At 31.9% G+C, this 25,073-nt stretch overlaps 2 protein-coding genes across 4 annotated transcripts; one reads left to right on the plus strand and one right to left on the minus strand.

The window, feature by feature from the left end:
* Positions 1-453: 453 nt before the first annotated feature.
* On the plus strand, positions 454-15,369 carry LOC148609437 (uncharacterized). 3 transcript variants are annotated; one of them, XM_088596398.1, is made up of 7 exons: positions 454-503; positions 5,982-6,845; positions 7,591-7,696; positions 8,384-8,559; positions 10,529-10,681; positions 12,307-12,435; positions 15,040-15,369. In XM_088596398.1, the coding sequence occupies exons 2-7, from the start codon at positions 5,986-5,988 to the stop codon at positions 15,155-15,157; spliced, it is 1,542 nt and encodes a 513-aa protein (XP_088452524.1). In that variant the 5' UTR covers positions 454-503; positions 5,982-5,985; the 3' UTR covers positions 15,158-15,369. The 3 variants fall into 3 exon arrangements, with proteins under 3 accessions (XP_088452524.1, XP_088452525.1, XP_088452523.1); XM_088596399.1 differs by having other exon boundaries at positions 457-514; XM_088596397.1 differs by lacking the exon at positions 454-503 and adding an exon at positions 674-707.
* Positions 15,370-16,217: 848 nt separating this feature from the next.
* Positions 16,218-23,817, minus strand: LOC148609438 (stabilizer of axonemal microtubules 3-like). The gene is made up of 6 exons (XM_088596400.1): positions 23,528-23,817; positions 20,463-20,651; positions 19,751-19,927; positions 18,478-18,698; positions 17,675-17,892; positions 16,218-17,204 (listed from the first exon to the last, which is right to left on the minus strand). The coding sequence occupies exons 1-6, from the start codon at positions 23,639-23,641 to the stop codon at positions 17,116-17,118; spliced, it is 1,008 nt and encodes a 335-aa protein (XP_088452526.1). The 5' UTR covers positions 23,642-23,817; the 3' UTR covers positions 16,218-17,115.
* Positions 23,818-25,073: the final 1,256 nt, after the last annotated feature.

Genomic DNA, 25,073 nt, shown 5'->3' on the forward strand with positions numbered 1-25,073 from the left:
TAAAATGTTTAGGGGTTACATAGTTACATACATGTGTTTTATTTTAACTGAGATCCCTTGCCTAAATGCTTCAGGGACTGAGTCAGCGTTCATTGCTTTGCAATGGAAATTTTACTGTGTATACGTGCGAAGTAAGTATAAAATTTCAGATGGTATGTATTCTCTGAACTAAATCGGGTAAACAAAATTTTGCCAAGGGTTTTTCATACAAATTGAATGTAGAAGACTATAAAATCCTTCGATTAGGCGAAATTTTGTTTACTGTTTATAGCCGTGTCTTAATTATTTATAACTGTTTATTACGTTACAATGTAATTGTTATTGTTCCAGGCTGTTGGACCACAAGTCGATTGGCTTAGGGCTTAAGGAACAATTTGAATTTCTTGAAAATGTGTGGTCCATTATGGGAAGGGACGACTTAACTTCACGACTTGACAGTATTTTGACATGTGACTTCCCCTTCTCATTTAATACCCGACGAAATCTATCAAACAGAAGAATTGGTACTGCATTGGTATTTTTTCTCCGTTAAAACACAGAAACAAATTATAAGATACTAAATGAAATTGACAATGATTTGCATGTGTATACCTCTATCCAGTGCAATCACATTTTCTGATTATTTGTATTGTACAATAATGAACAGAGGCCTTTGGCTTTACCATGTTTACGTGTGGGTCACATGAAGTCCCTGGTCAGGTCAAGAGGTGTAAACTAACATACTCAAATCAGCTCAACTTTCCAAATGTGTTATAACATACATTTGATAAAGTAATTCCTTCAAAACTGGAGATTTGTCATTTTTCAGTTGGAAATTTGGTTTGAAAACTGGAGGTTTTTTTATAGGGGATTTTTTTGAGGCGTAACAAGTCAAATATGTATGAAACTTACGGAAAACCTTGCATTAAGTCTATTTCCATGAGAAAAAATTGCTGAATACTCTATTTGAATAGTTAGAATGACCCTTTTGATGGATCATTAACACTTGAACATTTTAATGATTTTATTTATTAATGACAATATTTACATACATGTACTTGTAACAAGAACAGCATAAACATAAACAAATTTCAATTTTTAAGTGTCATCATTACTTTATAGCTACTATTAATTAAATAACTTTCAAAATTGTCACTACATTAGCTACTACTGCTGAAATATGCATCAAAATGATTTCGTTTGGCACCACTTTAACTTTGACTTCCATGCAGCACTGAATTTGGTGATGAGAGTGCTCCAAATTGAAAAATTCAAATAGTTCCCAATGTGAGAAACCATTTTTTTCCCGAACTTGCCATTCTGGCTAGTGGAATATTGATCTTGCTAGCCAAATATAAATTCAACTAGCCACATTTTTTGGCTTTTTTTTCTGTACTAGCATCTGTTTTCTCTTGGATTTGACTATCTCCTACCTTTCTTTTTCTTTCTTCAGCTATCTTTTCATTTGTTTTTAAATTTATCAAAAACTTTTCTATTTTCTAATATTGCTTCCCATTTAAGTTTTTCATGTACTTTACAGTAACAAAATGAGTACTCCATTTCTGAACTTATATTTTAAAAATAAAATTATATTTCAACAGATTCGTCGTTATGTAACAAAAAATCATTTGCTTCTTGTTCATTTTTATTTTGACAATAAACAATTAGTTTGCAAGGTAAAAAATCTTAAATTACCAAGTTTGAATACTAACACGAGATCAGGACCGTCGCCGAGGTTTTGGCACATCCCGTTTACCGGAAATTAAATCGTAAACAATGCCAAATTGACAAGTGTAAGCAAATGAGAACTCGCCAAAATACACATCTACTCATATTTGGGGAGCTGGCAAGCGGTGGTTTCCCACACGGAGTTCCTCCATTGACTTGGATAAAAAACAAGCCATACTTTGAGTCATTTTCATTTTCAGTGGATGCTTGGTCAATGTTACCACAACCATCATAAGATCAAATGTCTCGCATCAATATTTACACATTGATTCCCAATCGTCTGTAATAGATTGTTTAATCATTTAAGCATGTGCCACTTAAACTTGGGATAATTGTCAATCATCTCCTGTTGTTATATAATCATCACACCTTTTAAATTACGTCTCACTGATAACCACTAAAGCTCTACATTAGTGTTTATGACCCTAATTAACATGATCACCTGTCTACCTGAGATCATCTGGAAATGTCATTATTCGATCCTCTCAGGTTTTTTCCTTCATTAAATTATAAAAAAATGGCGTCCAAAATTTGTTTACGGTATAATGTTCGGAAAGCGATAGATATTCTGTTTCAACGGTAGAACTTTAGAAAGGTTCTAATTCTGGTAGAATTGAACAACAGCCGGTAGGTTCACATGTATGGTTATAATATTCTTCTGGAATTGGCTCTTTGTGAGTTGAGGCGACCCCTGTAACACGAAGTCACTTGCTTATTGTACAGTGTTCTCTTAACCAATTAAATGTCTTAAAAGTGGCAACATCATCGACACATTTAAAGCAAAGGCAAGAGAAAATTTTGCGTCACTCTATACTACATTTCGGGAAATGGTGGTGCTCTTTAGGGGAAGCAAATAAATAAATACATATCAATCAATTTATTAGAAAGAGAACATGTACATCATGATAACAATAAATATAGTCATATAAATGTTAGATATTAATTCAACCATATAGTTTCTTATTCTGTGGGTTGGTCCCTGCTTTCAACTTGGGCTTCCTTTTTAAATACGTGTAAGCATAGATTCTGTAGTTCTTTAAGGTTTGGATTTAATATTTCCATTAATAGATCATCTGAACTATTGGCTTCAATAATGTGGGAAACTAAAGAAGAAGTGAAATTCATCATCCACTTATTAAGTTAACTTTGGCAAAATTTACAGCTATTTTCATTTCTTGGAATTTTTTGGTTTGGAAAATCTCCCTGTTTCAATTTCCAATGAATGGACACTGATTCTAATTTTTGTAACTTACATGAAGTTTATTTAAGTTTTTTTTGGTATGCTATAATTAAGATATTCTTGTTGATCAGATTTTCTGATAATTCTGCTAGAAAACAGGAGTTTATGTTTTCACGTAAGAAACAGGTACATGCCTATAACTTTTGAAAATTCCCATCGGGTATTTAGGCAGGAAAAAGTAGGAAAGGACAATTTGGCAACATAATTTTTATGGTTGTCATCAGAAACTCGTGGATCGTTACAGTATAACCATCTGTACCATAAAAACTGATTTGTTCAACGTGTCATAGTTTACCTTTCCTCTTTCTTCTACCCTGGTCTGGACTTGACTTTTTACGAGCAACTCTGCGGGTGTTTCTAGAAAAACAGAGGATGCTTATGCTACTGGTGCACCTGGTCCATGGTCCCAGTTTTTAGTGGAGTCCGAGTTGCTCGTTTACTTTTGTAACTTTGTATGAATTATTTAGGTTATTTTATGTTCTTTGTTGTGTGTGTCTATTTTCTATATCTGGTCTGTGTCCCTGGATTACATTCTTTTAATTTTTGGAAGATTCTTGGTTCCTTTGATTACTCTTTAAAACGGTATGTTTTTTACTGTATTACTGTATAGGTGATACCTTATGGCATTAACACCTCTCTTGCAATAAAGAGTCTTTTTTTATGGTTGACCAAGTGTTTTATGACAATGTACGCATGTAATATAAAAAATAGAATTTAGTAATCACTTTTTTGTGGTGATTACCTACAAACCTAATCAGAATTCTGAAGTTTAAATACATAAACAAAAATGTTTGAAAACATTAACATATTTGCATATTATTTCTATTTTTGAATCACATTGGGAAAACATCCGAGCTCCTTCTACTTTGTTTAAGTCTGTTTAAAGAGAAGGATTTTTGATAGGGTTTAATTAGAAAAGATAATGTTTCGGTATATGAAGTAACGTGTACTACATGTACATCCAAAAGAAATCTGGTCAGTGACTATAGCTAAACCCTTACCATGAGGTAAATATTCAGGAAATGTTACAAATATTCAAGGTTGCTGCTACCAAATTTCCAAAATGAACACTAATCTATAGTATTTATAACTATTACAAACACAACTTTTTGTAAGTACATATATATTGTACTGTTGAAAATACAGAAATATGAATAAACAAATGTGTAATTTATAATTGTTTACACATATGTACCTACACAAATTGACAGTATCTGTCAAACTAATGCGTAGTGCAGTAGACATTAATCATTTTCAAATGATTGGCTATCGTTTCAGTGGTGATAGATTCAATAAGGAATCATTTTCTACTTGTCAATCATCATCGTAGAACCCAGCAGATTGCTTCACAGTGATTACTTACCTGCCTTAAAACTCTTCTTTTCTGTTTAGACAGCAATTAACACTAATAGTCAGATCTATTGCTCTTCTAATCAAAGAAATGATATTAACATGAATTTCAAGGTTAGAATTCAGGGGTTATTTTTCATTTTTCAAAATTTGGTTTTGGGTTAAACTTGACTTTAAAATTCATGTTAGCAGGACAAAAGATCAAAATAGTGTTATAGTCATATATTGTGTAAGTTGGCAGGTATGGAGGTACTTATACACTTGTTAGAGAAATTCATGGTTTTGTCAAACTTGTGAAACATAACCTGATCTTTAATCTTCAAGCATGTAACAACCTATAATTCAGTTTGCCATTCTGATTTACTGGACACCTTTAAAATTCATATATACATTCAAAATCAAATTCATATATTAAAATTTCCAAGAATTTCCATTCAATAACTGAAAATAATATATCTTTGAATTTTAATAGAAAATCAATTATAACACTAAAAGCTTTAATGGAATACACAAACAAATGTCAAGCTTTGTTTAGTTGTTGTTTCATTTTAAAAGTATTTAAATATCACCACTCTCATCACTACTGCTTTAGGTCATATAGATATTGTGTCATCATAACCATTTACTGTAAATGTCTTTAAACAAATACATATTTTCTATGTTAAAATCTATTTTTAACCTACAATAAAATAAACAGAATTGATCTGTAGGAGGTTTTCTTAATTAATGATAGATGATAATTAAATGCATTGCATGACCAAGAATTTCACCTTTTCACTGGAATCAGTATAAAAAAAAACAATAATAGCAACCAATGACCCTCGTCATTCATTCATTCTTAAAGTACATTTGTAGATCAATATTTATGATCGTGATAATTTTTTTCAACTTTTGGTACATTGTAGATGAATTGTATATGGAAACAAAATATGTCCATCAATTGTTGTTTTTGAATTTCTATCAAAGGTTCAACATTTTGACCACCTGAATTGGTTAACTCAGTATACATATATTAACTCCATAGTATTGTTTTAAATCTAGCCTGAACTGCCCTTTCAATATAAAATCATAAACCAAAAACCCAAGCTAATATTTGTAGATGTGCATAAAGGACATAGGAAGAATGAATGTGGTGAATTTGTCAAAGAGATAACAACCCCACCGGTATGAAAAATGTCAGTTCAAGGATGAAGGAATATAGTTACTGTTGAATGTTGAAAGACTCCAAAGATAATCCATGTTAAGGGTTTAACATGTTAAAAATGCTCAAAAGCACAACTCCTTCTAAACTATTCAAGGGATTTTGATGAAATTTATAAGAAGTTTAGATATCATATGTACATGTACATTTTGTGGATGAAAAAGTATAGTTACAGCTGGAGGACTCTAAAGGGAGATAATTCAACATTAAACCTTTACATGTTTAAACCTCATATAAAGTGCAAGTCCTCCTAAACTTCTCAAGGGAATATAATGAAATTTTATAGCAAAGTTGGGCATTTTGGTTATTTAGGCAATGGGCAAATTATAGACTCACCCAAGCTGAAGCAAAATGTGTGCATTTCCTTTGATCTTTAACAGTTTTTGCAAATTTCTTGCATATGACCTCATGTACTAGTATGCACTGTGTAATATGTACGTAAATGCATGACATAAATATTATTTCTTGTTTATTTTTGTATAGAATTATGGCAGCTGAACGAAAAAAGTACAGTTATTTTATTGCAAAATGTGCTAATATAAGCTCATTACAGACCTGTATTACTAATAAACAGTGGGCCTGTAAAGACAGATTAACCTCCCTTGAACAGCCAAGGGAGATTTTGACAGCAGCTTTTGAGGACAGTGGTAAAGTTATAATAATATTCAGTGTAAACAACTGTCATGGATGGCATGGATATTTAGAAATGGTGACTAAACCTAGCTTAAAATCACCAGAAAATGGAACAGGTGATATTAGTAATAAAAATTGTGATGCATTTAAACAGTCGTATTCATGTAATGAATTCGAACCTGAGCCCAATAAACATCTCCCCAAAGAAGAGTGCTTGATTGATAATTTAGAATCAGATAGCAAATTCGGTGATACTAACGGAAAAGTTCAAGATTCAGTACAGACTTTACCAAAGGAGGAATCATGTTTAGGCAAACAGAATAAAGAGAATGATGAGGTTCCATGGTATTATTTCAAAGTAAAATGGGTCACAGAATTTCATTCTCAGTTTGGTGAACAGTGCTTGCCATTTCAAAAAACTGTAAATATTTTCTGCAAAGATAATACTCCTTTAAACAAGGCAAGAAATTGGAATGAACTGGATGGTATATCTGGACAGAGAGTTATTGACATGATTGATGAACAATACAAGAAGCTGGAGTCTAAGCGTCAAGAAAAGATAAAGTTTCAAGAAAGTAAACTACCACCTCCATTTATTCAGAAAGAATCTGTCCATTCTGTCACTAACTTCATTGACAATTGGTCCCTTCTTTTAAAAAGGGTTGAGTGTGAGCTTGGCACCGTGATTCTGGCTTGCCCTTTTGGAAGTCAAAGGTAAATATATGTATGCATGTGTCACAGCATATGTGAACACAAATGATCTTAGAGTAATTACATGAAAGGCATGTGTTAATTTAAACCTGATTGGTTTCCCACTGATTAAGTAGTAATTTATTGTTTCCAAAAGTGGTTTATATGTACAAATGTAAATGTACGCAAGTTTGTAAACATGCACTCTTTTTGTACGCAAACAAATTGAATGTGAGTGGACCTTAAAAAAACAGAACTTGAAGGAGTAAGGATTATTTATAATACATGTGCATTTGTTTTTTGAGTCCAGCGATTAATAGGTATTGTAGCCGTTTTTCGGTAGACTCTTATATAACAATTTTGGAAAAGAAGGACATGGTTTCTTTTACAGATGAAAATAATTAATAGATATGTTGACATGTTCATGCATGTATTACAGAAATGTAGATTGTACATGTGCCAGTTTATATAACCATGGTTATTTTCTGTATGATTTAACATTTGAATTATATGTCAGTTCTATCAATGAGAATTTCTTAATATTAAGGTGGAAAGAGGCACGGTATATTGTTTTACTGAAAATTCTGAAATTCTATCAATGATCCATTTTGAGAAACATATCTAAACCAAACTTGAAAAAAATCTTTTCTGTAAATTCCAGTTCCAATATTTTTGAACCTAAATAAATTGATTCCCTGCCCGAAAGGAAAGAAACCTCCAGTATGAAAGGGGCCCAGACATGTTTCATTGGTTTTTGTTTTTTTTGTAGGTACAATTTAGACACATTGCACAGTGATATGGATATGTTTGTTGTTTATCAGACCAGTACAAAAACCTTATTGGATTTCCGTCCTCAACCCCAACAGACAGTTAAGGTAATAAAATACATCAATCTAGAATTATAATCTTATTATATTCCTCCACACAAAATTTGTGTGTCTTTCTGTCTGTCCGTCTTTCCAAATGATAATTTAGAAAATATCTTTTTCAGACTTTGAACAGTTATTACCTTTAGTATCATAAAGGGGCCAGAAACAAGTATTTTTGGAGTGAATGAGAGTGGATTGCATTGAAATTGTACCTTAAGGTGCACTTATGCCCACAGGAATTTTGGGATTGATTTTGCAGATTTTGACTGGAACTATTTAGGAATAAGGGCCAAAAAGTGACCACTTTGTTTTGGTCAAATTTTTTGTTCCTGTGTCAAATGTCTAATCATAATCAAAATGCAAAGTTATGCCAAGTTTGAATGGTGTTTCCACACTTGCCCCAACTGTTCAGGATTTGACCTTTGGGATCATATCAAGCTACGCCCTGTGAAGCATTTTATTCAATTTGTAATTGTTGAATAAAGAGGATTTTGTAACATGCTTTGGCTTGATAAAAGAATCACAAATTGAAAATTTCCTCAAGTCCTGTGTTTTTTCTTAATTCTTAAATTTCAAGTAATCTAATTGGTTTAAGTTTGAGATGATGAAAATCTCAATTTGAGAATTTATGAAAGAGGCCACTCAGTGAAATTAGTAGCACATCATAATATTTTTGCAATGTTCTAATTACAGAGTAGTGAGAGAGAATCATTAGACTACACAATACATGAGCTACATAGATTTGGAGAGTTACTCTTGGCAGGAGATCATAGATGTGTAGAAACATTGTTTTTACATGAAGCCTCATATGTAGCATCTTCTGAGGCTTTTCAGCAGCTGGTAGAGAAAAGGCAATACTTTCTCAATAGGTTAGTGTTAGGTACTTGCTTTAATATGCTCTCTAATAGTGAACACATTTGAGTATTTATCAGTTCCTCTGTACATATACATGCAGTGTTCTTCCTAAGGTTTACAGATACCATTCTGGTAACCCCTGAATTACAATATAGCATCTTGCATCTAAAAATTATAGCATCACATTTGTCTTGGGTCCAATTGGAAGTTCTTCTTAGATAGCTACCTTTAAAAAATATATAGCATCAGGGCAATGTAATGCTAAAGGCCCTGGGAGATCACTGACATGTACCATATAACTTAATTATGACAAAACTATTTGAATATATTAAAATGACATTTTTATGTTTTATATAAAATTTGCAGTCATATATTGGTATGATGCAATCAGAACTACTTGGCCATTCCCGCTTTAGTAACCACAGAGGCTAAGTATTTGTGGTAAGGTGCTGTTGTTGCCCATGTCATCATTGTCTGTGTGTTGTTTTCATCTTTGTTTGTATCGTCAGTAAACACTTGATCTTTATGCAAGTACTTGAATAAAAGTTTGTTGACCTTGATTCAATTTTACAACAAAGTATCCAATGACATAATGAGGATAGGTATTTTATAGAATAATGGAATAGAAGGGGTCAAAAGCAAGCATTTTTATAGAATTAATGATGTTATTTCAGTAAAAGTTATTTACTGATGTCTATTATATTGTTTCACAATATTCTATACCACAAAGCTCAGACTGGAATTATTTTTTAATTAATTTGGGATTAAAACTTAGTAGGAATTAGTGACCAGAACAACATTTTCCTTAATCCTAGATGATATCTTGACTTACCTGTATAAGTAAATGGATCTTTTTGGAATTGTATGGCAAGGTGTCATATGTCATATGACTGGGATTAATTTTTTGGGTTGTGAATTGAATCTTTCTGGAATTAGATGCCAAAAAGGGGCCAGAGACAAACATTTTTGTTATGTCTGGATGATAAATTTACTGAAAGGAATGAATCTCATTAAAACAATACCACAAGGTTCCATTCAACCATAGGTGGGTTAAGATAGATTTGGAGGTTGTAACTGGAAACCTTTAGGAATTGAGGCCTAAAGGGAACCTTTGCAATTCTGGTCAAATTCTTATGTATCAAATGTCTATTTGCAATCAAAATTTAAAGCTGTTTCAAGCTGGAATTTTGTGTCCATGCTTTCCCCAACTGTTGATGATTTGACCTCAGCAGTCCTATCATCAGTTTTCTTAATATTTCATAGTTGCTTTAATTCCTGATTAATAAAAAAAAATACCATTTAATGTCTTGAATCTCTTTGTCATAAAATTGATATCTGCTGTTGATTGGATATTTGCATTTAAGATTTAATTTACTTGCAATTCTATCTAAATATGAACTTATAAAAATACACCAAACAAAAGGTAAGCGACTTCAACTCTCAACCACCTTTTCAAAATTAAGTTGGGGAGAATTTAATTGCATATATATTTGTTAGTAATTTTGTAACATATATTATCCAAGAGAACAGAGTTACTATTTAATTTGAGATAGGAAATATATGTAAGGACATGGTCTTGTATTGGCCGCAACTCCTCCTTAATAACTTGCAGGATTATAATGAAACTTAATGCAGTGTTAAATTACCATATTGGGATGTGCATATTGTAAATAATATATATTTAAAGTAAATTTGCATTCATATTCTGTCATTGTGTTGTCAACAAAGACAACAACAAAAAATAGTACTGATTGTGGTTTGGAGTTGGATGTTTTAGAAATGGCAGCAAATTTGTGTGTAAAATGTGCTTAATATATCCATCATAAAAACTGTGTCCAATATGAATTTGTAATTTTGTTTTTGTCAGTGCTATATTAAATTGAAATTTGTGAAAAAAATGGAAGGCTACAATTTTTTTATTGGCAAGCTAAGGTTTGAATGTAACTCATTAATCATTACTGCATTACTCACTTTTTTTTTTAGTTTATGTTTGGATAAGTATCTCAGGGATGCTTTTGGTGGAAAGGGGTTAAAATTGTTTGAGAAATGGACCAAGGATAGAACAAGCAATGAACAGATGACAGAGAGAGAGTCTAAGCTTGCATATATCATTATCCGTTTACTACAAAATGCCAAGTTAGTATTGTTCTGAACATTAAGTAGCACTCCAGTTAGAATCATGAAAAATGTGATTCATAGTGGGAAAGCCTATATATTTTTATTTTTGATAAAATGTCAAAGTAAACAGAAAGTTATATGTGGCTTTTAATATAACTCCCGTTCTTACGAGTTAGAAGTTTAATATAGAATGCACTGTAAAATTTAAAATTAAGGGAGATAACTGTAAATGACACGTCAGTACAATAAAAACTATACTTTTTCAATTGTGAATCATCTCCTAAGAGCAGACATAGAAGGATGAATAATTATACATTTAATCATATGGACCTATATATCAAGTTGAGAACAAAAATCAAAATATGTAGCCATTTTTGGAGTGTATCACATATGACAGAATTTGCACATTTCTTACAAAGACTGCTACATAATAATTTATTATGATCATCATGTACAAGCTTAAAAAACTAGCAGATTTCATTTTAGTTACTGGTTTTGTTAGAGGAAAAAAGAGTTAGAGGAAAAAAAGTCCAGACTGGGAGATAATTCATGGAATCATAACCTATTTTTAGAAGTCAAGAAAGAGTAGAAATTGACCAAATAAGAGTTACTTTTGAAAAGATATACATGCATGTAAACTAAAAATGGAATCTTCTCATTAAAAACTTAAGAAGGAAAAGTAGAAGAAAATTTAGCGAAAGAGGCAAGAGCAATTTAAGTATTGAAGTGACATTTGCCTTTTGACGTTAACCTGTACTTTGCAAAAAACTAAATCACAACAGTAAAAAAATCTGGCAGACAGAGTTTGGCAGACAGAGTTTGAGTCTTAATAATGTCAAATACTAGTATGTTGAGGTGATTTAGTGTCCATTTGATTTTTATGGGGGGCTTACTTAAATTTGAAATAAAAAGGCAGGATTGAAATTTTCAAGAAATAAAAAGTGTTGACAGGTCATAAGAAAAGAATAAAAAGGGCAGGATGTATTATTTCCCTTATATTTTTTGTTTATATTCAACAAGCAAGACTTAAATTTTCTCAAAACTAAAAGGCAAGATAGAAAATTTGATCCTTGCCCCCTCCCTATAAAAATAAAATGGTTGCTCCCTATATAACTATAACTTCAAAAAATTAGCTTTTCAAAGCAGTTGAAGTTACTGCTAAATTTGTGCCTACATTGATTTGTAAGTTGCACTAAAATTGAAGACAGAAAGTGGGTGAAACATGGTATGAACAAAATACACCATTTTGAAAGTTAATTGTGACTATTTGCACCATCACAATCAAGGAAAAAAGACAAAAATATCCATATCATATTGGTGCTTTGAGTTATAATATTATTGAAATGCATTGAAAATGAACACTTCAAGGGCAGATAACTCTGTCAAACACCTCATTTTTCTTACATTTTATTGAAAATCCAGTGATGCAAAGATCAAATAATGGTCTTTTCAAATAGAGAAAGCACCCTTGAGTGAAAAGATATTGTCAGATTGGTGGGGTTTTGACATGCATGTTTCTGATTTTTCCCATTTTCCTGAATCTTACAAAAACTGACACTTAAACCACAAAAGCCATGTGCATTCTGATAATGTATTCCAAAATATGTAGTTAATAAACAACAGACTGAACTAATCAATTGCAGGAATATAGTTGATGGGGTTGACCTACAGGTATACAGGGAGGCGAAAAGTGAGGAAAGAATGCTCCTTATGTCACTGAAAACAAAAGATAATTTTCCTACACTTCAGTTTGCTATGAATGAAATCAGAAGGTAAATATCACTTACAGGTGTCTTTGTTTTAGGAACATTTTTTCTTCCCTGAATTAATTCAGTGGTAATAATTCATTTATTTGTTCATTCATTCCTTCCTTTGCTCTAAGACTTTATCATATTTATATTACTAAGTATTGTCCCTGATTCACAATTTTTTTTCTGTCATGACATGAGATTTAGAAAATGAAGTGATATTCAATATAACAAGTTATAGATACATCAAAACAATTATAAATAATAATAGCAGATTTTTACAGTATATGTACATAATCATACAGGGAGGGTCTGCAGTTGCTAACACAATCAATTGTTTTGAATTAAAAACTAAGCATGATTCATAGATGGGTGTAGGATTCACTACAGGGAATAATATCATTTATATACCAATTATAGCCAATGTCATACTTTCTTTTATTTTATGTGAACTGTAAAATACAAAACTTGGTGGAATTGAAACAGAATTTTCATTTTTCTCAAAGCATATGTCGAACATGATTTGTAGCCGCACAGATGATGTTCTGATACGTGCTACTGTGAAAGTATTTTTATTCATGTGGTACCAATTTTTGTGGTTTTTGTGGGTTTGGTATATGATAGAGTTATCAAATCCACGAATTCAAGAATCTACGAACTGATAAATGTTCCTTTAACCATGAAAATTGGTACTCATGAATAAATTACTTTCACAGTATGTCTTCTGCTAAAGAAGGTACACACTTTTGACATTATAAATACCAGATTTATAACTTATTCTAGTGAACAAATATGCTCATTTATAAAAACTAGATACTTGTATAATAGAATTTATAACATTGCAGACTATAGCCAAGCATTAACTTATTACTATTAAAAATAAAAATTAACATGCTGTAATACAATAAATGATATCAGTATTTTGATGACTTTGACGAGGGGTGATAGTTTGAAGAAATACTACAAATTTTCATGGAAAACACAAAAGATGATAATAGTCTATGGACATGGGGAAAAAGTGCATATAATTTGTTTACCAGAGGAAACCTTTATAAATAAATAAAATGTATTTCCTGTTCCATATAATCATTTAAATTTTGTTTGTTGAACTGTAAAAATAGTATCGTGGAAATTCATCATCATTAGACACATTATTTGATTTTTCTCAAGGGCATTCAAACCAAGTTAAAAGAATTTTAGTGTATGATTAAAGGATCAAAATATGCCATTTTTCATAGCATACACATTAGCATTTGTTTGCAAGGGAATTCAAGCCAAGTTACATGTATTGTAGTGAATGATTAAAAGATCAAAATATGTCATTTTTTATATCAAACTCATTATCAGCCCACTGTCATTATCATCTCTTGAGCCTAAATGCCCTCGGGCTGATGTCAGGACTTAGGGCTGATGATGGGTATGATATGAAAAATGCTATGTTAATATCTATAATTATTAACTTCCACATTTGACCATTACCACCCAGTACATGTGATTTACGGTAACTACTAAACTATGTTGCCACACCATATCAATGGCTATGCGGCTATCTATAAAGGCTACATATGTTTTACTATCTTTTTCTATATTTGTGGTGTATAGTTGGTGTTACATGTAAATTGAATGATGTTTTCTCATTCCTGCTGCTGTTTATTGGGAAATAAAGGGGATCAAAAGTAAATGCCATCATTCTTGATAAAACTATATGGTCAAAACTTTCAGAAGGCTAGAGAGAAAACTAACAAGCCCAATGTTTACTGGTATTGTCTTAGGTTTTTCATTCCCTATATGCAATGGAATAATAAGTCCATAGTTTGGAACACATCATTTATCAAAGATAGAGTTAAATAATAATGTATGCGACCATACGATTAAACTACAACCATATATGAAGTGTTCATTGTGTATCTGATCAATATTGATTGTATTTCTTCCTTGAGAATGCTTCCATTATGCATTTCTTCCTCGAGAATGCTTCCATCAGGTAATGTTCTATTACTCTGGATCATATCATCAATTTTCTCCTTGTTGCCCAAATATTAATCTTCTTAGATTCTGCTTGCACTACACATCTTCAAAGTAAACATATTTTTTTTTTAGTTAAGATTTTACAGAATTCCCTTACATCACCACCTGACTATGGTGTACAAATATTTAGCAAAAGTGTCAGTGACTGTTTCTGGTTCTGAAGCCTTTTCACCATTATATTCTAACTTTTGAAGTTTCTTACTCTTGGCCGTCTTCTAAATAATTGAATCACTCTGTCTGTCTGTCCACATATCTTGTAAGTGCAACTGCTCCTAAACTACTGAACAGATTTAATAAAATTTTAATGGAAGATTTATAGGCATCAAACAGTTTCATGTAGATTAGGATGTGCATATAGGAATATGATTATTGTCATTTTTTTTCCAATTGGAGATAACCAGATGTAAGGGTTTGATAGTTTTTTTTTTAATGTATATTCATACCATGATATGTACACATATATGGCTCTTCAGAAGGCTTCTCTTACATGTTATTGATCAATTTAACCAGTTGTATTGTAGGTAAGGTTACCTTGATACCAATCTTTAAGACATTGTTGAAATTATTCCAGATTCTAAGGTTTAATACTTTTACTTTTAGACTGAAAGATTACATAGAAGAAAGAAAACAGGAGGTACAGGGACAACAAGATGACATGAAGGAGTTCATGAACAATTGGATTCTTAATCTACGGAAAATTAATTTATTGTCACAATAAGTTGTTTCTGTTCCAATAAAATCACTTCTGCATGCAATACAAACAAGCAAGACATTTTTTTTATCTTTTAAGATACAATTAACTGCTTTTTCATGAACTAGACTCCCTAATTTTTGGTTCTCATTTTAACCATTGTTTTGTTTTCATGTCTTGAATTTTAGTGTTGTTTTTTATTTATTATCATGTTAATAAACATACTGAATCATCTTGTATTTGTGTGTCATTGTTATCATTAGAGCAAGACAATTCCCTGCTAACAATTCTTAGAACTGTAGCTATTTAATGTAAAACAGATATAGGTTTTTAATTAGATAAATATCCTTTTTGTGTGGCTGCATACATTCAGTTCTTAAATGATGGCATTGCATTGTCTTCTTCTGCATCTTGGTTGTCATTTCTGTATGTAGAGTTTGTAGACACTTAGTTTTTGTGCAAAAATTAATATTATCTTATTAAAATTTCACCTCATAGTTCAATATCACAAGAAGGTCTGGATTGATTTTTTAGGGATGGGATGTGAACCAACTATATGTAATGTTAAGGGACCAAAAAATAAGCATTTTATAAAATTTAACCTTATACCTTTGAATTTAAAAATATTTGTGTATGTATTTATGAAACTGTATCTCAAGGATTGAACAGAAACAATTTCATTATGTCCACACAATAATTTGATAAGAAATTGTTCCACAAGATTCCATACAACAAAAACAAGGTTGTTATTGATTCTGAGGTTATGATCCATACTTAAAATTACTTGGAATTATAGTTCCATAAAAAAGGGGCAAAACTAAGCATTTCCTTCAACTTAGTATACATGCAAGTTATTGATTTCTTACAGATATGTCTAATTGCAGTTTTTAATGAAGTTTTTTAACTACCTTCATTTTTGTGAGAATCTTATGCTGTTTCAAATATTTAATTACAATCCAAGTTAAGAACTGTATCAACCTTGAATGTTGTGTCAAACTGTTCAGGGTTTAAACAATGGATTTGTAATGTCTTGATTTATTCTTTATTTTAAAATACCAGTGATACTTAAGATAAATAAACAAATGTATCTATTTTATTTCTTTATTTTCACAACAATGTTGTGTCATAATAAAATGATTGTATACATAAAATATGATTGAACATAAAAAAAAGAAAACATCTATGAAACTGACACAACAGAAAATGATCAAGTGAATTACAATTTTTAGTACTATCTCATATTCTGACAATTCCAATATTACTTCTTGGAAGTGAGTAAATCGAAATCGAAACACCTACACACTGTTATTGTAAAAACAACTTATCACAGTTTGCTTGTAATGTAAATATTTCTAAATAAGAATTCATAGGAAGCCTTGATTCTATGTCTTTGTTCCATAGGCACAAGGCAAGACAAAAGTGATAAAAAGCACAGTTACCTCCCCTTCTTAAATCATTTCAATGTTCATAAAAAAAAAACTATCTAAAATAACAATAAAGTTTAAGCAGAAAAATGAACTGCTTAAAAGTTAATGAAAAATATAATTTTATCATAAAAATGTACAAAATAAAGTTGAAATCTTAAGATACAATGTAGAAGATGCATTCTTAGGAAGGAAAAGAATGGATTTTAAGAAAAGAACTTTCATTAAGTTCATCTTTATATTTAAAAAAAAGTGTTGTCATAATCAAAGTTTACTTCCAATTTACTTTTAACATGCTCTTAATTTTCGGAATTCCATATGGAACTTTGACCATTAGGAATTCCATACGGAAATTTCTACTTTCGGAATTCCATAGGGAATCATGACAGGAAAAATCTTTAAAAATTGTGACTAAAACAAGATCAATTTCAAGGCATTACGAATTGCACTGATACAAACGAAAAACTCTAAAGGCGGGTTGTTATAATAAAGTTAGACAACTCAGTACATCACATAATAGCTGGTTTATTTCTTCCTCTAATGCAGCCGCTCTAATGTCTCTCACACAACAACTGGATTGCCACTTCCAACATTTGTGTATTCAGTTTTATACATTTTTGGAGCTGTCATTACAGACTTGGTACCAGGTGCTGAAAATTATTTAAAAAAATTTGTTGAGTTGAATTTGATTATGTAATGACTGGCAACAATTCCAAGACTTATATCTGATGAAACCCATTTACATCTCTTTTTTGTCCAACTTTCAAAATGCCTGAATCCGCCATAGGATATTTACATGAAGGGAAGCCAATCATAAACAATAGACCCAGAAAAGTGTACTTCCATTTCAATTTCTAGGCTTAAGAAACATTTTTAATCTTGGAAGTAATATTAGGAAAGATAAATTTCTTTGTTCAGCTAAACAAAAAGTAAGACTATTTATTATCAAATGCTTCTGGTAACCAACAAAAGTTTAGAATGCATTTTTTATATGACTCCAAAAAATGTGCAGTCATATATTGGCATGGTGGGGTTGTTGGTGTTTCATTGTCTGTGTAATTGTCAGTAGACACTTGTTTTATTTTTTTAATTTTTGTTGACTACCAATAAATTTACTTACGAGGCAGTACCCATGGGGTATCCACAGGACAGTAAAAGTTTTCCTTTGCCTTAACATCAGATGGACCAGTATAAGAATCACCATACAAGGATTTAAGGCCTCCATGTGGTACTGGTAACATAGCCTTGGGTTGGCGAGGTATCTTTGTCCTGGATTTGAACCATGTTGGATCTATCATGGGTAACTGTTCCCTTGGAACATTGTCTTTTGGTACTGGACTGTGAACAAAAATATAAACTACATTTTAAAAATATGTTAATTTGTATTGGCAATCTCAAATTAAATTCAGATCTTATGTGAGGAGTTTTGATCCATCGAAAAAAAATTGGCTGTGGTTACTAAAAAGATTTCCTCATACTTCTCCAAAACTGCCAGATTTAGCCGAATTCTTTTAATTGCTGAAATGATCCTTATTATAAGGCCTATAATAGTCTGCAAGAGTTCAAGGTTGTCAGACACTCATTATTAGAGTTATTGCCCTTGGAAGGCAAAAAATTATGTTTTTAGCGGTTTTAAGTCAACATTTTGAAAACTATAACAGATAGAAAGAAACTTTCAGCTGATGAAATGATTTTTATGATAAGTCCTACCAAAGTTTTCATGGAATCAAAATTGTCAGACAACTCCTTGTTAGAGTTATTGCCTTTGAAAGGCAAAAAAAACCCAAAAAACCAAGAGAGCAATTCAGGCTCCTGGGAGTCTCTTGTTTTCAATCAAATTTTCATACCAACATAAGGATCAAATATTTTATTCTTCACTTATTTTAATCAACAAAGAAAGATAATGTTTGAATTAGAACTTACTTGTGTTTATTACCGTGACCCCAGGCTTTTGGATACTCCTCACAGTCCCAATAAGTGGCTATATCTTTCTTGGGGTATTTCTTCAGTTCATCTGGTTTAAATGATCGATGATCCTTATGTGTTGTTGATAGGTAGGGGTCCATTAGATTCAGGACTCCCTTATCTCGAACATAGAATGGTTTACCTTGACACTTGGGATTCTGTGTTGTTCCCTGTCCATACTGCAAAATAATAATGCATATTAAGAGTAATCAAGGGAACGAAGGTTATAGCGGTAATCAAAAAAATGTAATCCAGGGACAAAGACCAGACATGGAAAACAGACATACACAACAAAGAACAGAAAGTAACTAAAATCATACATACAAAGTAACAAAAGTAAATGAGCAACTCGGACTCCACTAAAAACTGGGAGCATGGACCAGGTGCACCGGTAGGGTAAGCGTCCTCTGCTTTTCTAAAAACATCCGCTGAGTTGCTAATAAAAAGTCAAGTCCGGGGTAGACAAACGAGGAAAGGAAAACTATGACCTGTTGAATAAATCAGTTTTCATGATGCTGATGGATACACCATAATGATCCACAAGTTCATAAGAAACCAAATATGAAAATCATTTGCAAAGTGCCAGTAGTATATGGATTTAAAAACATTTTGGCCCAAATGAAAATCATCTTTAATTCTTTCTAACTACACAGATTTTTGTATAGACTTCTTACAATTAGGCTTCTTGAACATTGTTATGTTGATACAAGACTGAAGTCATAACTGTAGAAATGTTATGGTCGTAATCATGAATATATGGATCGTTACAGTGTATCCATCTGCACCATGAAAACTTATTTGTTCTACATGTCATATTTTTTTCTTTCATCTTTCCTCTACCCTGAACTTGACATTTTATGAGCGACTCAATGGGTGTTTCTAGAATAGCAGAGGACACTCACCTTACCGGTGCACCGGGTCCATGCTCCCAGTTTTTAGTGTAGTCTTGAGTTGCTCATTTACTTTTGTTACTTTGTATGTATTGTTTTGGCTATTTTATGTTCTTTGTTGTTTATGTCTGTTTTCCAGGTCTGGTCTTTGTCCCTGGATTACATTCTTTTGCTTTCCAGAGAGAATCTTGGTTCCCTTGATTACTGTTTCTATTACATTTGTATTACAAAATTAACAACATGTTGGCCAATACATGTATTTAATTATGAAATGAAAAAAAAACCAAAACAAACAAAAAAATACTTGCACACACAACTGAATCATTTCTGAAGCAACAAACCTTAGATGGACCTTCTACATGGTGATCCCACTGTTTGTAGGTCTGTGGAATATTTAAACCAGCAGCATCGTCAAAATGGTATTTCTGACGAACTCCAGCTTTATTCTGGAATTCTTCTTTAGTTTCTGACATTTGGTTACCTGCAGACAGTGGTTTTCTCCAGCCTCCCTTATCCAACTAAAAAAAGCAAATTATCTTTTAATAGATTTTACTTGTATGTAGTGTTGTACATAATTATCGTTTTCTTTTTTCATTTTTTTTTTGTTGAAAAAAAAATGAGAAAAACTATGAGCAATGCTTACTAAAATTGATATCCTCAGCCCCCATTTAATAACATGCAACTTTTGTCCTCCAAATGGATTTTGATCAAAATCTGAGGAAGAGGATGCACAATAGTTATTTGTAATGAAGATTCTGTGAATGTTTCATGAACTTCCATTCACTGATTCAGCGGTGTAGGAGGAGTAGTTTCACCATATTTCATTCAGCGATTTGAGAAAGGACGAGTACCTTATGTCCCCATATTTATAAACGACAAGTCCTATATGTTTTGCTATGTGTAACCCCCAAATTGATTTGGATCAAAATTTGAAATAGGAGATGCACATGAAAATATCTAATAAAGAATCTGTGAAAGTCTCAGTGATGTAGGAGTAATGGATAGGTAATGGATAATGTATCAGCAAATAATCAAATACATGTATATGCTTACCTTTTCTGCTAAATCTTTGATGTAGTTAACTTTCCAGTGACCAGGAGCTTTCTGATGAATTGTGTTGTGATATGTTCCATAAGGATATTTATTGTCGTGAGCTTTTCCAGTAGTTGTTTGGAAGAACTGGTCCCTTGTGACTTCATCTTGTTTGGCTAGAGGGGGAGGAACAGGCTCTCTGATTAATGTCTGAAAAATGAGTTTTATTTTGAAATTTAAAAAGTGTAATCATTTCAATTTTATATATATCATAGGAAGTTTTATACACCTATAAAAAACCAACAAAATATTTAATGGCCAATTAAAGTCATCCATGAAAGCAGCACGATCAACAAAAAATGTCATACATTGATTACATGTACATTGATTTCCATCATTGATAAAGCGTGTTACAAACAGTTATAAAATACGACACAGATAAAAAAAAGAAGAAAGTACAGCCATTAATCCTGTGCAGAACCCTGAATTCACACACTAGTAAAAATATTTACATCTTCATTTACTTGTAATATCTTATATTGATAGAACAAAAGGATATCAAATGAAGATATATGAAAAAAATTAAACAACCTTAGTGAGCGTGCACATATACCCCATGCATCCCCATGTTGGATACTCAAGTAACTTTGTTCATAAGAGAAAAACATGTAGAAGGACCCCAATAAAAAAGGAATTAGAGTTTTTTTTCAGGCTTTAGACCTTTATCTTCTAACTTAATTCTGTTACACAGAATGGTAGTTTCAAACTCATGATTGTAATATCTTTTAGTTTTATCAATCCAAGGTAACAAGGTACATATCATCGTAGCAGTACAAAATGTACACTTGACCTGTAACTTATCAAGGTGAACTTATATACCAAAAATCATGTCATAATATGCAAGCATTTAGAAAAAAAATATCAGAAAAACATATATTTCTGTGAATTTAGCTGAATTCAAGGACCATAATTTCGGTAAAAATCATCGGAGTGGAACCAACTATGAACTTGTCTTTAGAAAAAAGTCCTATTTTTATTATTAACTTGTCCTGTAACTCATCATGGTGAAATTATATAATAAAATCATGTTAATATCTGCAAGCCTTTAGAAAAAAAAAGTCCAGAAAACTTATTTCTGTGAATTTTGCTAAGTTCAAGACCTGCAATTTTGGTAAAAATCATCAAGGCAAAATGTAATGTAAATTTGACCTGCAACTTATCATGGTGATATATACCAAAAATCATGTCAATATCTGCAAGGGTTTAGAAAAAAAGTCCAGAAAACTGTTATTTCTGTGAATCCAGGCCTGTAGTTTCTGTAAAAATCATTGGAGCGGAATGAAACGTAAACATGACCTATAACTTATCATGGTGAACTTATATACTAAAAATCATGTCAATATCTGCAAGCATTTAGAAAAAAGTCAGGAAAGCTGTTATTTCTGTGAATTTTGCTAAGTTCAAGGTCCACAATTTCGGTAAAAATTATCACAGTGAAATTACTTTTAATGCCTTAATGTACTTCAAGGGAACCAAAACCTATATACAGGGCGTGAAATACATACAAGACACTATTATGAGAGTCCCCTAAAGTAAAAGGAAAGGCAGTGGCTCCTCGTGCATGCATTTGTGGACGGGAAGCCTCTTCAGGCTAATTGTCCACACATCTGGTTTGGGTAAAAAACATACGGAATTGTGACGGAAACGCCTAATTCATTACAGAAATGTTGTTAAATTTATCCCCAAATATACGACTATTAATGTCATCGCGAACTGTGTTCACATTTAATAAACTGAACAGTTTTCTATTCCTGTTATAGCGAGCACCGTGAAGCGGGGTTAGCTCTACGGTTATTACGTGTACTTTCTAAATTTCCCTTAAAGTTCCCCAATATACTAACGAAAAAAAATGCCATATCCTGGAAGTAACAAAAAGTGACTGTCCTTACAGAGAAAATTCACCTTTCCTTCATGGCTTCAATCAAATAAATAAAAAAATAAAGGTTAAGATTACATTTCAGTAAAAATAAATTAATCATTTCTGATAGTTTTCAGGTCTTTAAATTTTTTTACTTATTTAAAGAAGTGAATGTGATGTTGTAAAAAACTTCAGGAAACACGTGGATGTACGTACGTGTATCTCCACTGTTCCACTGTTGCTGTTGTCAAGAACCTAACCCGCCTTGGAAAAAATATAACTCTGATTGTATTATTTGAATCAAAGCATAGCTTTTCTAAGATAGGAAAGGCAATCATTTTCTTGTTTGCAGCTGTCAGTTGCGTCTGAATTTTGTTTACATCACATAATATGTGTAAAATATTCCCATCATTCGTGGAGAACTGTAATATTTCCGGTATCTGTACAAATTGATCTGACCAGCTAAAACTGAAAAGGATGTTACTAGAGACGCTTTTAATAAAATTGTAAAGTATGGCAAAGTGTTACATAGCTATCAACTATTTAAAAGACAAAGGGAAAAGGAGGATGGGGTTGGAATTTTTTGGGGAAAAAATTATTTCATAGTCACTCGTTTCAAGCAGTTAGTCATAAATTTAGTTTATATGTAATGTATATTACATTGTTCTGTTTTTTTCATGCCATAACCATTTACTGTAAATGTGTTTGTGCAAATAAAATTGTCTATTGTCTACTGTTAAAAATTAGCTCCTTGCTCACTCATTGAAAAAAAAATCCCCATTATTTAACAAGACAAGACAAATAAAAATATTGATTACGCTTGCCTTTGAAATTTAAAGAGAAATATTGCAATTTTCGTCCGACCCCCCACCCTTTTCATTTTTGTAATGTTTTTATTGTTTTGACGAATCTCGCACAGACAGTACACATGTGGTAAAGCTCTCGGTGCTCACAGATTTAGGTAATGCCTGCTCCATATTATACTAGTTTGACTGCTAATTTGATAGTCTTGTGGGAGTAAGCCCCTGTGCTCAAGTACATTTAGCCCTAAGGCTAAGCCTAAGGCAGTTGACATTATGAGTAATATGACATATCGTGACCTAAGCTGTGTGGCCTTTCGAGCAGTTATGTGCAAAGAAAACATTATAAATATTTCGTTTCCCATTACCTGAAAGTCTGAATCAGGGAAGTAATAGCCTGGTCTGTAATGATGTCCAACCCCAGTCGATGTTTGTGCCCAATCTTGGCGGGGTTCGTGTTTTATCTCCTTAAAACTACTCATTTTTACTATCAATAAACAACTATTTACAACTGAATATAAATATAAACTACAAAAAACGAGTAAATAAATTATGTTTAACTCCGTTTAACTGGCCATTTAGGCTATAAATCCCTTTTATCGATGTAGATTCCTCCCGTTCTTGATTTCTGTGTACTGTCGCCATGCAACGATCCGGAAGTGAAATTGACAACAGGGGAGGTAAATAATGACTCTATTCGCGGGAAATTTGAACTGCTGTTTTGTTTGTGTTTTACTGATTAAAATATCATAAAATATTATAGTACAATTTTTCTCAAATTTTCAAATAGATTTATCTGTGAAATTCAATCGACTGTGCTTTAATATAATGGCGAAAACCTAACTAGGAATTGTTAGTACTGATTTTAAAATCTTAATATTTAACATATATTTCATGTATTGATCCGGATCCCTGGACATCCATCAATGTGACACAGTATAAGAACTCATATCTATAGAACAATCGGTTAAATAGTTCGTATTGTGGTAAGATGGTATTTTCGGTATGTATGTATATTAATAGGTTTACTTGCGCATTTTCATTGTGTGAATTATTTTATATTTCAGTACAGATTATATTTGTATTGTAGTGTCCTATTTTTGTATATTCAAGGCATATTTGTACTGGGAGTATATTCAGGTAGCTCAGGTATTTCAGGTTCGCTCTGGTGTGAAATTTGTCAGGTGTTTTAGGTATTGATTTTTACTGGTTTGAGTTGGCGGGAATCTTGTTAGAGGGAATTTAATAGTCGAGCTTGTCAGATGTGCTATTGTTACAAGGATAATTGTAGAATTTTGTATTCTGATTCATTATTTATTCTGGGGTTAGTGTTTTATTCTCTTGACTAGTTATTCTAATTGTCTATCTCTAAAATTCACGATTTAGCGTAAGTATAGGAATGAGTGGCTTTGAGCAGATGTGTGATTGGAGTGAGTAAAAAGATTTTTAACACAATTTATTGTAAAGAAAACCAATTGCGGTTTAAAGGATAAAATGTCTAAAACCTGATTCACTCATATATGTGCGAACATTTTCATTGATAGAGTGCTAAATATCTAAACTGTATTCATTTATAAATCTGATATAAGTTTTGTTTCCGCAGCACCATTTCTGAAAAAAAAACGTATTTATGATTTGTATATTGTACTGTAAGTGCAACTGTTTGACACCTGTTTATTCGAGACGTACAAAAGGCCTTTTTACAAACTTACAAGGTATACTGTAATTGCTAAGTTATTTTAACGGAATATTGTATTCTATATTTTCTGTGTTTTGAACTGCGTAGTTATATAAGCAAATTCTGGAACAGTGCATAATTGATTTAGTAGTTTAATCTGTATTTTTGAGAATCTGTCTAAAGTTAGCAAAACGTGCTATATCTATTTTGTAGTGTAGATACATGTACTACGTACA

The sequence above is a fragment of the Perna viridis genome, chromosome 8, assembly GCF_037379345.1.
Source record: "Perna viridis isolate PV_CMFRI_1.1 ecotype Kerala chromosome 8, ASM3737934v1, whole genome shotgun sequence".
In the NCBI taxonomy this organism is placed as follows: Eukaryota; Metazoa; Mollusca; class Bivalvia; order Mytilida; family Mytilidae; genus Perna; species Perna viridis.

What these genes read in the sequence shown, in the direction of transcription:
- LOC148609437 (XM_088596398.1), top strand. Translation starts at nt 5,986, where the DNA reads ATGGCAGCTGAACGAAAAAAGTACAGTTATTTTATTGCAAAATGTGCT. An exon ending in TGCCCTTTTGGAAGTCAAAG is followed by an intron (nt 6,846 to 7,590) that starts GTAAATATATGT and finishes TTTTTTTTGTAG; the next exon opens with GTACAATTTAGACACATTGC. An exon ending in AACCCCAACAGACAGTTAAG is followed by an intron (nt 7,697 to 8,383) that starts GTAATAAAATAC and finishes TTCTAATTACAG; the next exon opens with AGTAGTGAGAGAGAATCATT.
- LOC148609438 (XM_088596400.1), bottom strand. Translation starts at nt 23,641, where the DNA reads ATGAGTAGTTTTAAGGAGATAAAACACGAACCCCGCCAAGATTGGGCA. An exon ending in TCCCTGATTCAGACTTTCAG is followed by an intron (nt 20,652 to 23,527) that starts GTAATGGGAAAC and finishes CTCATTTTTCAG; the next exon opens with ACATTAATCAGAGAGCCTGT. An exon ending in ATGTAGAAGGTCCATCTAAG is followed by an intron (nt 18,699 to 19,750) that starts GTTTGTTGCTTC and finishes ATTATTTTGCAG; the next exon opens with TATGGACAGGGAACAACACA.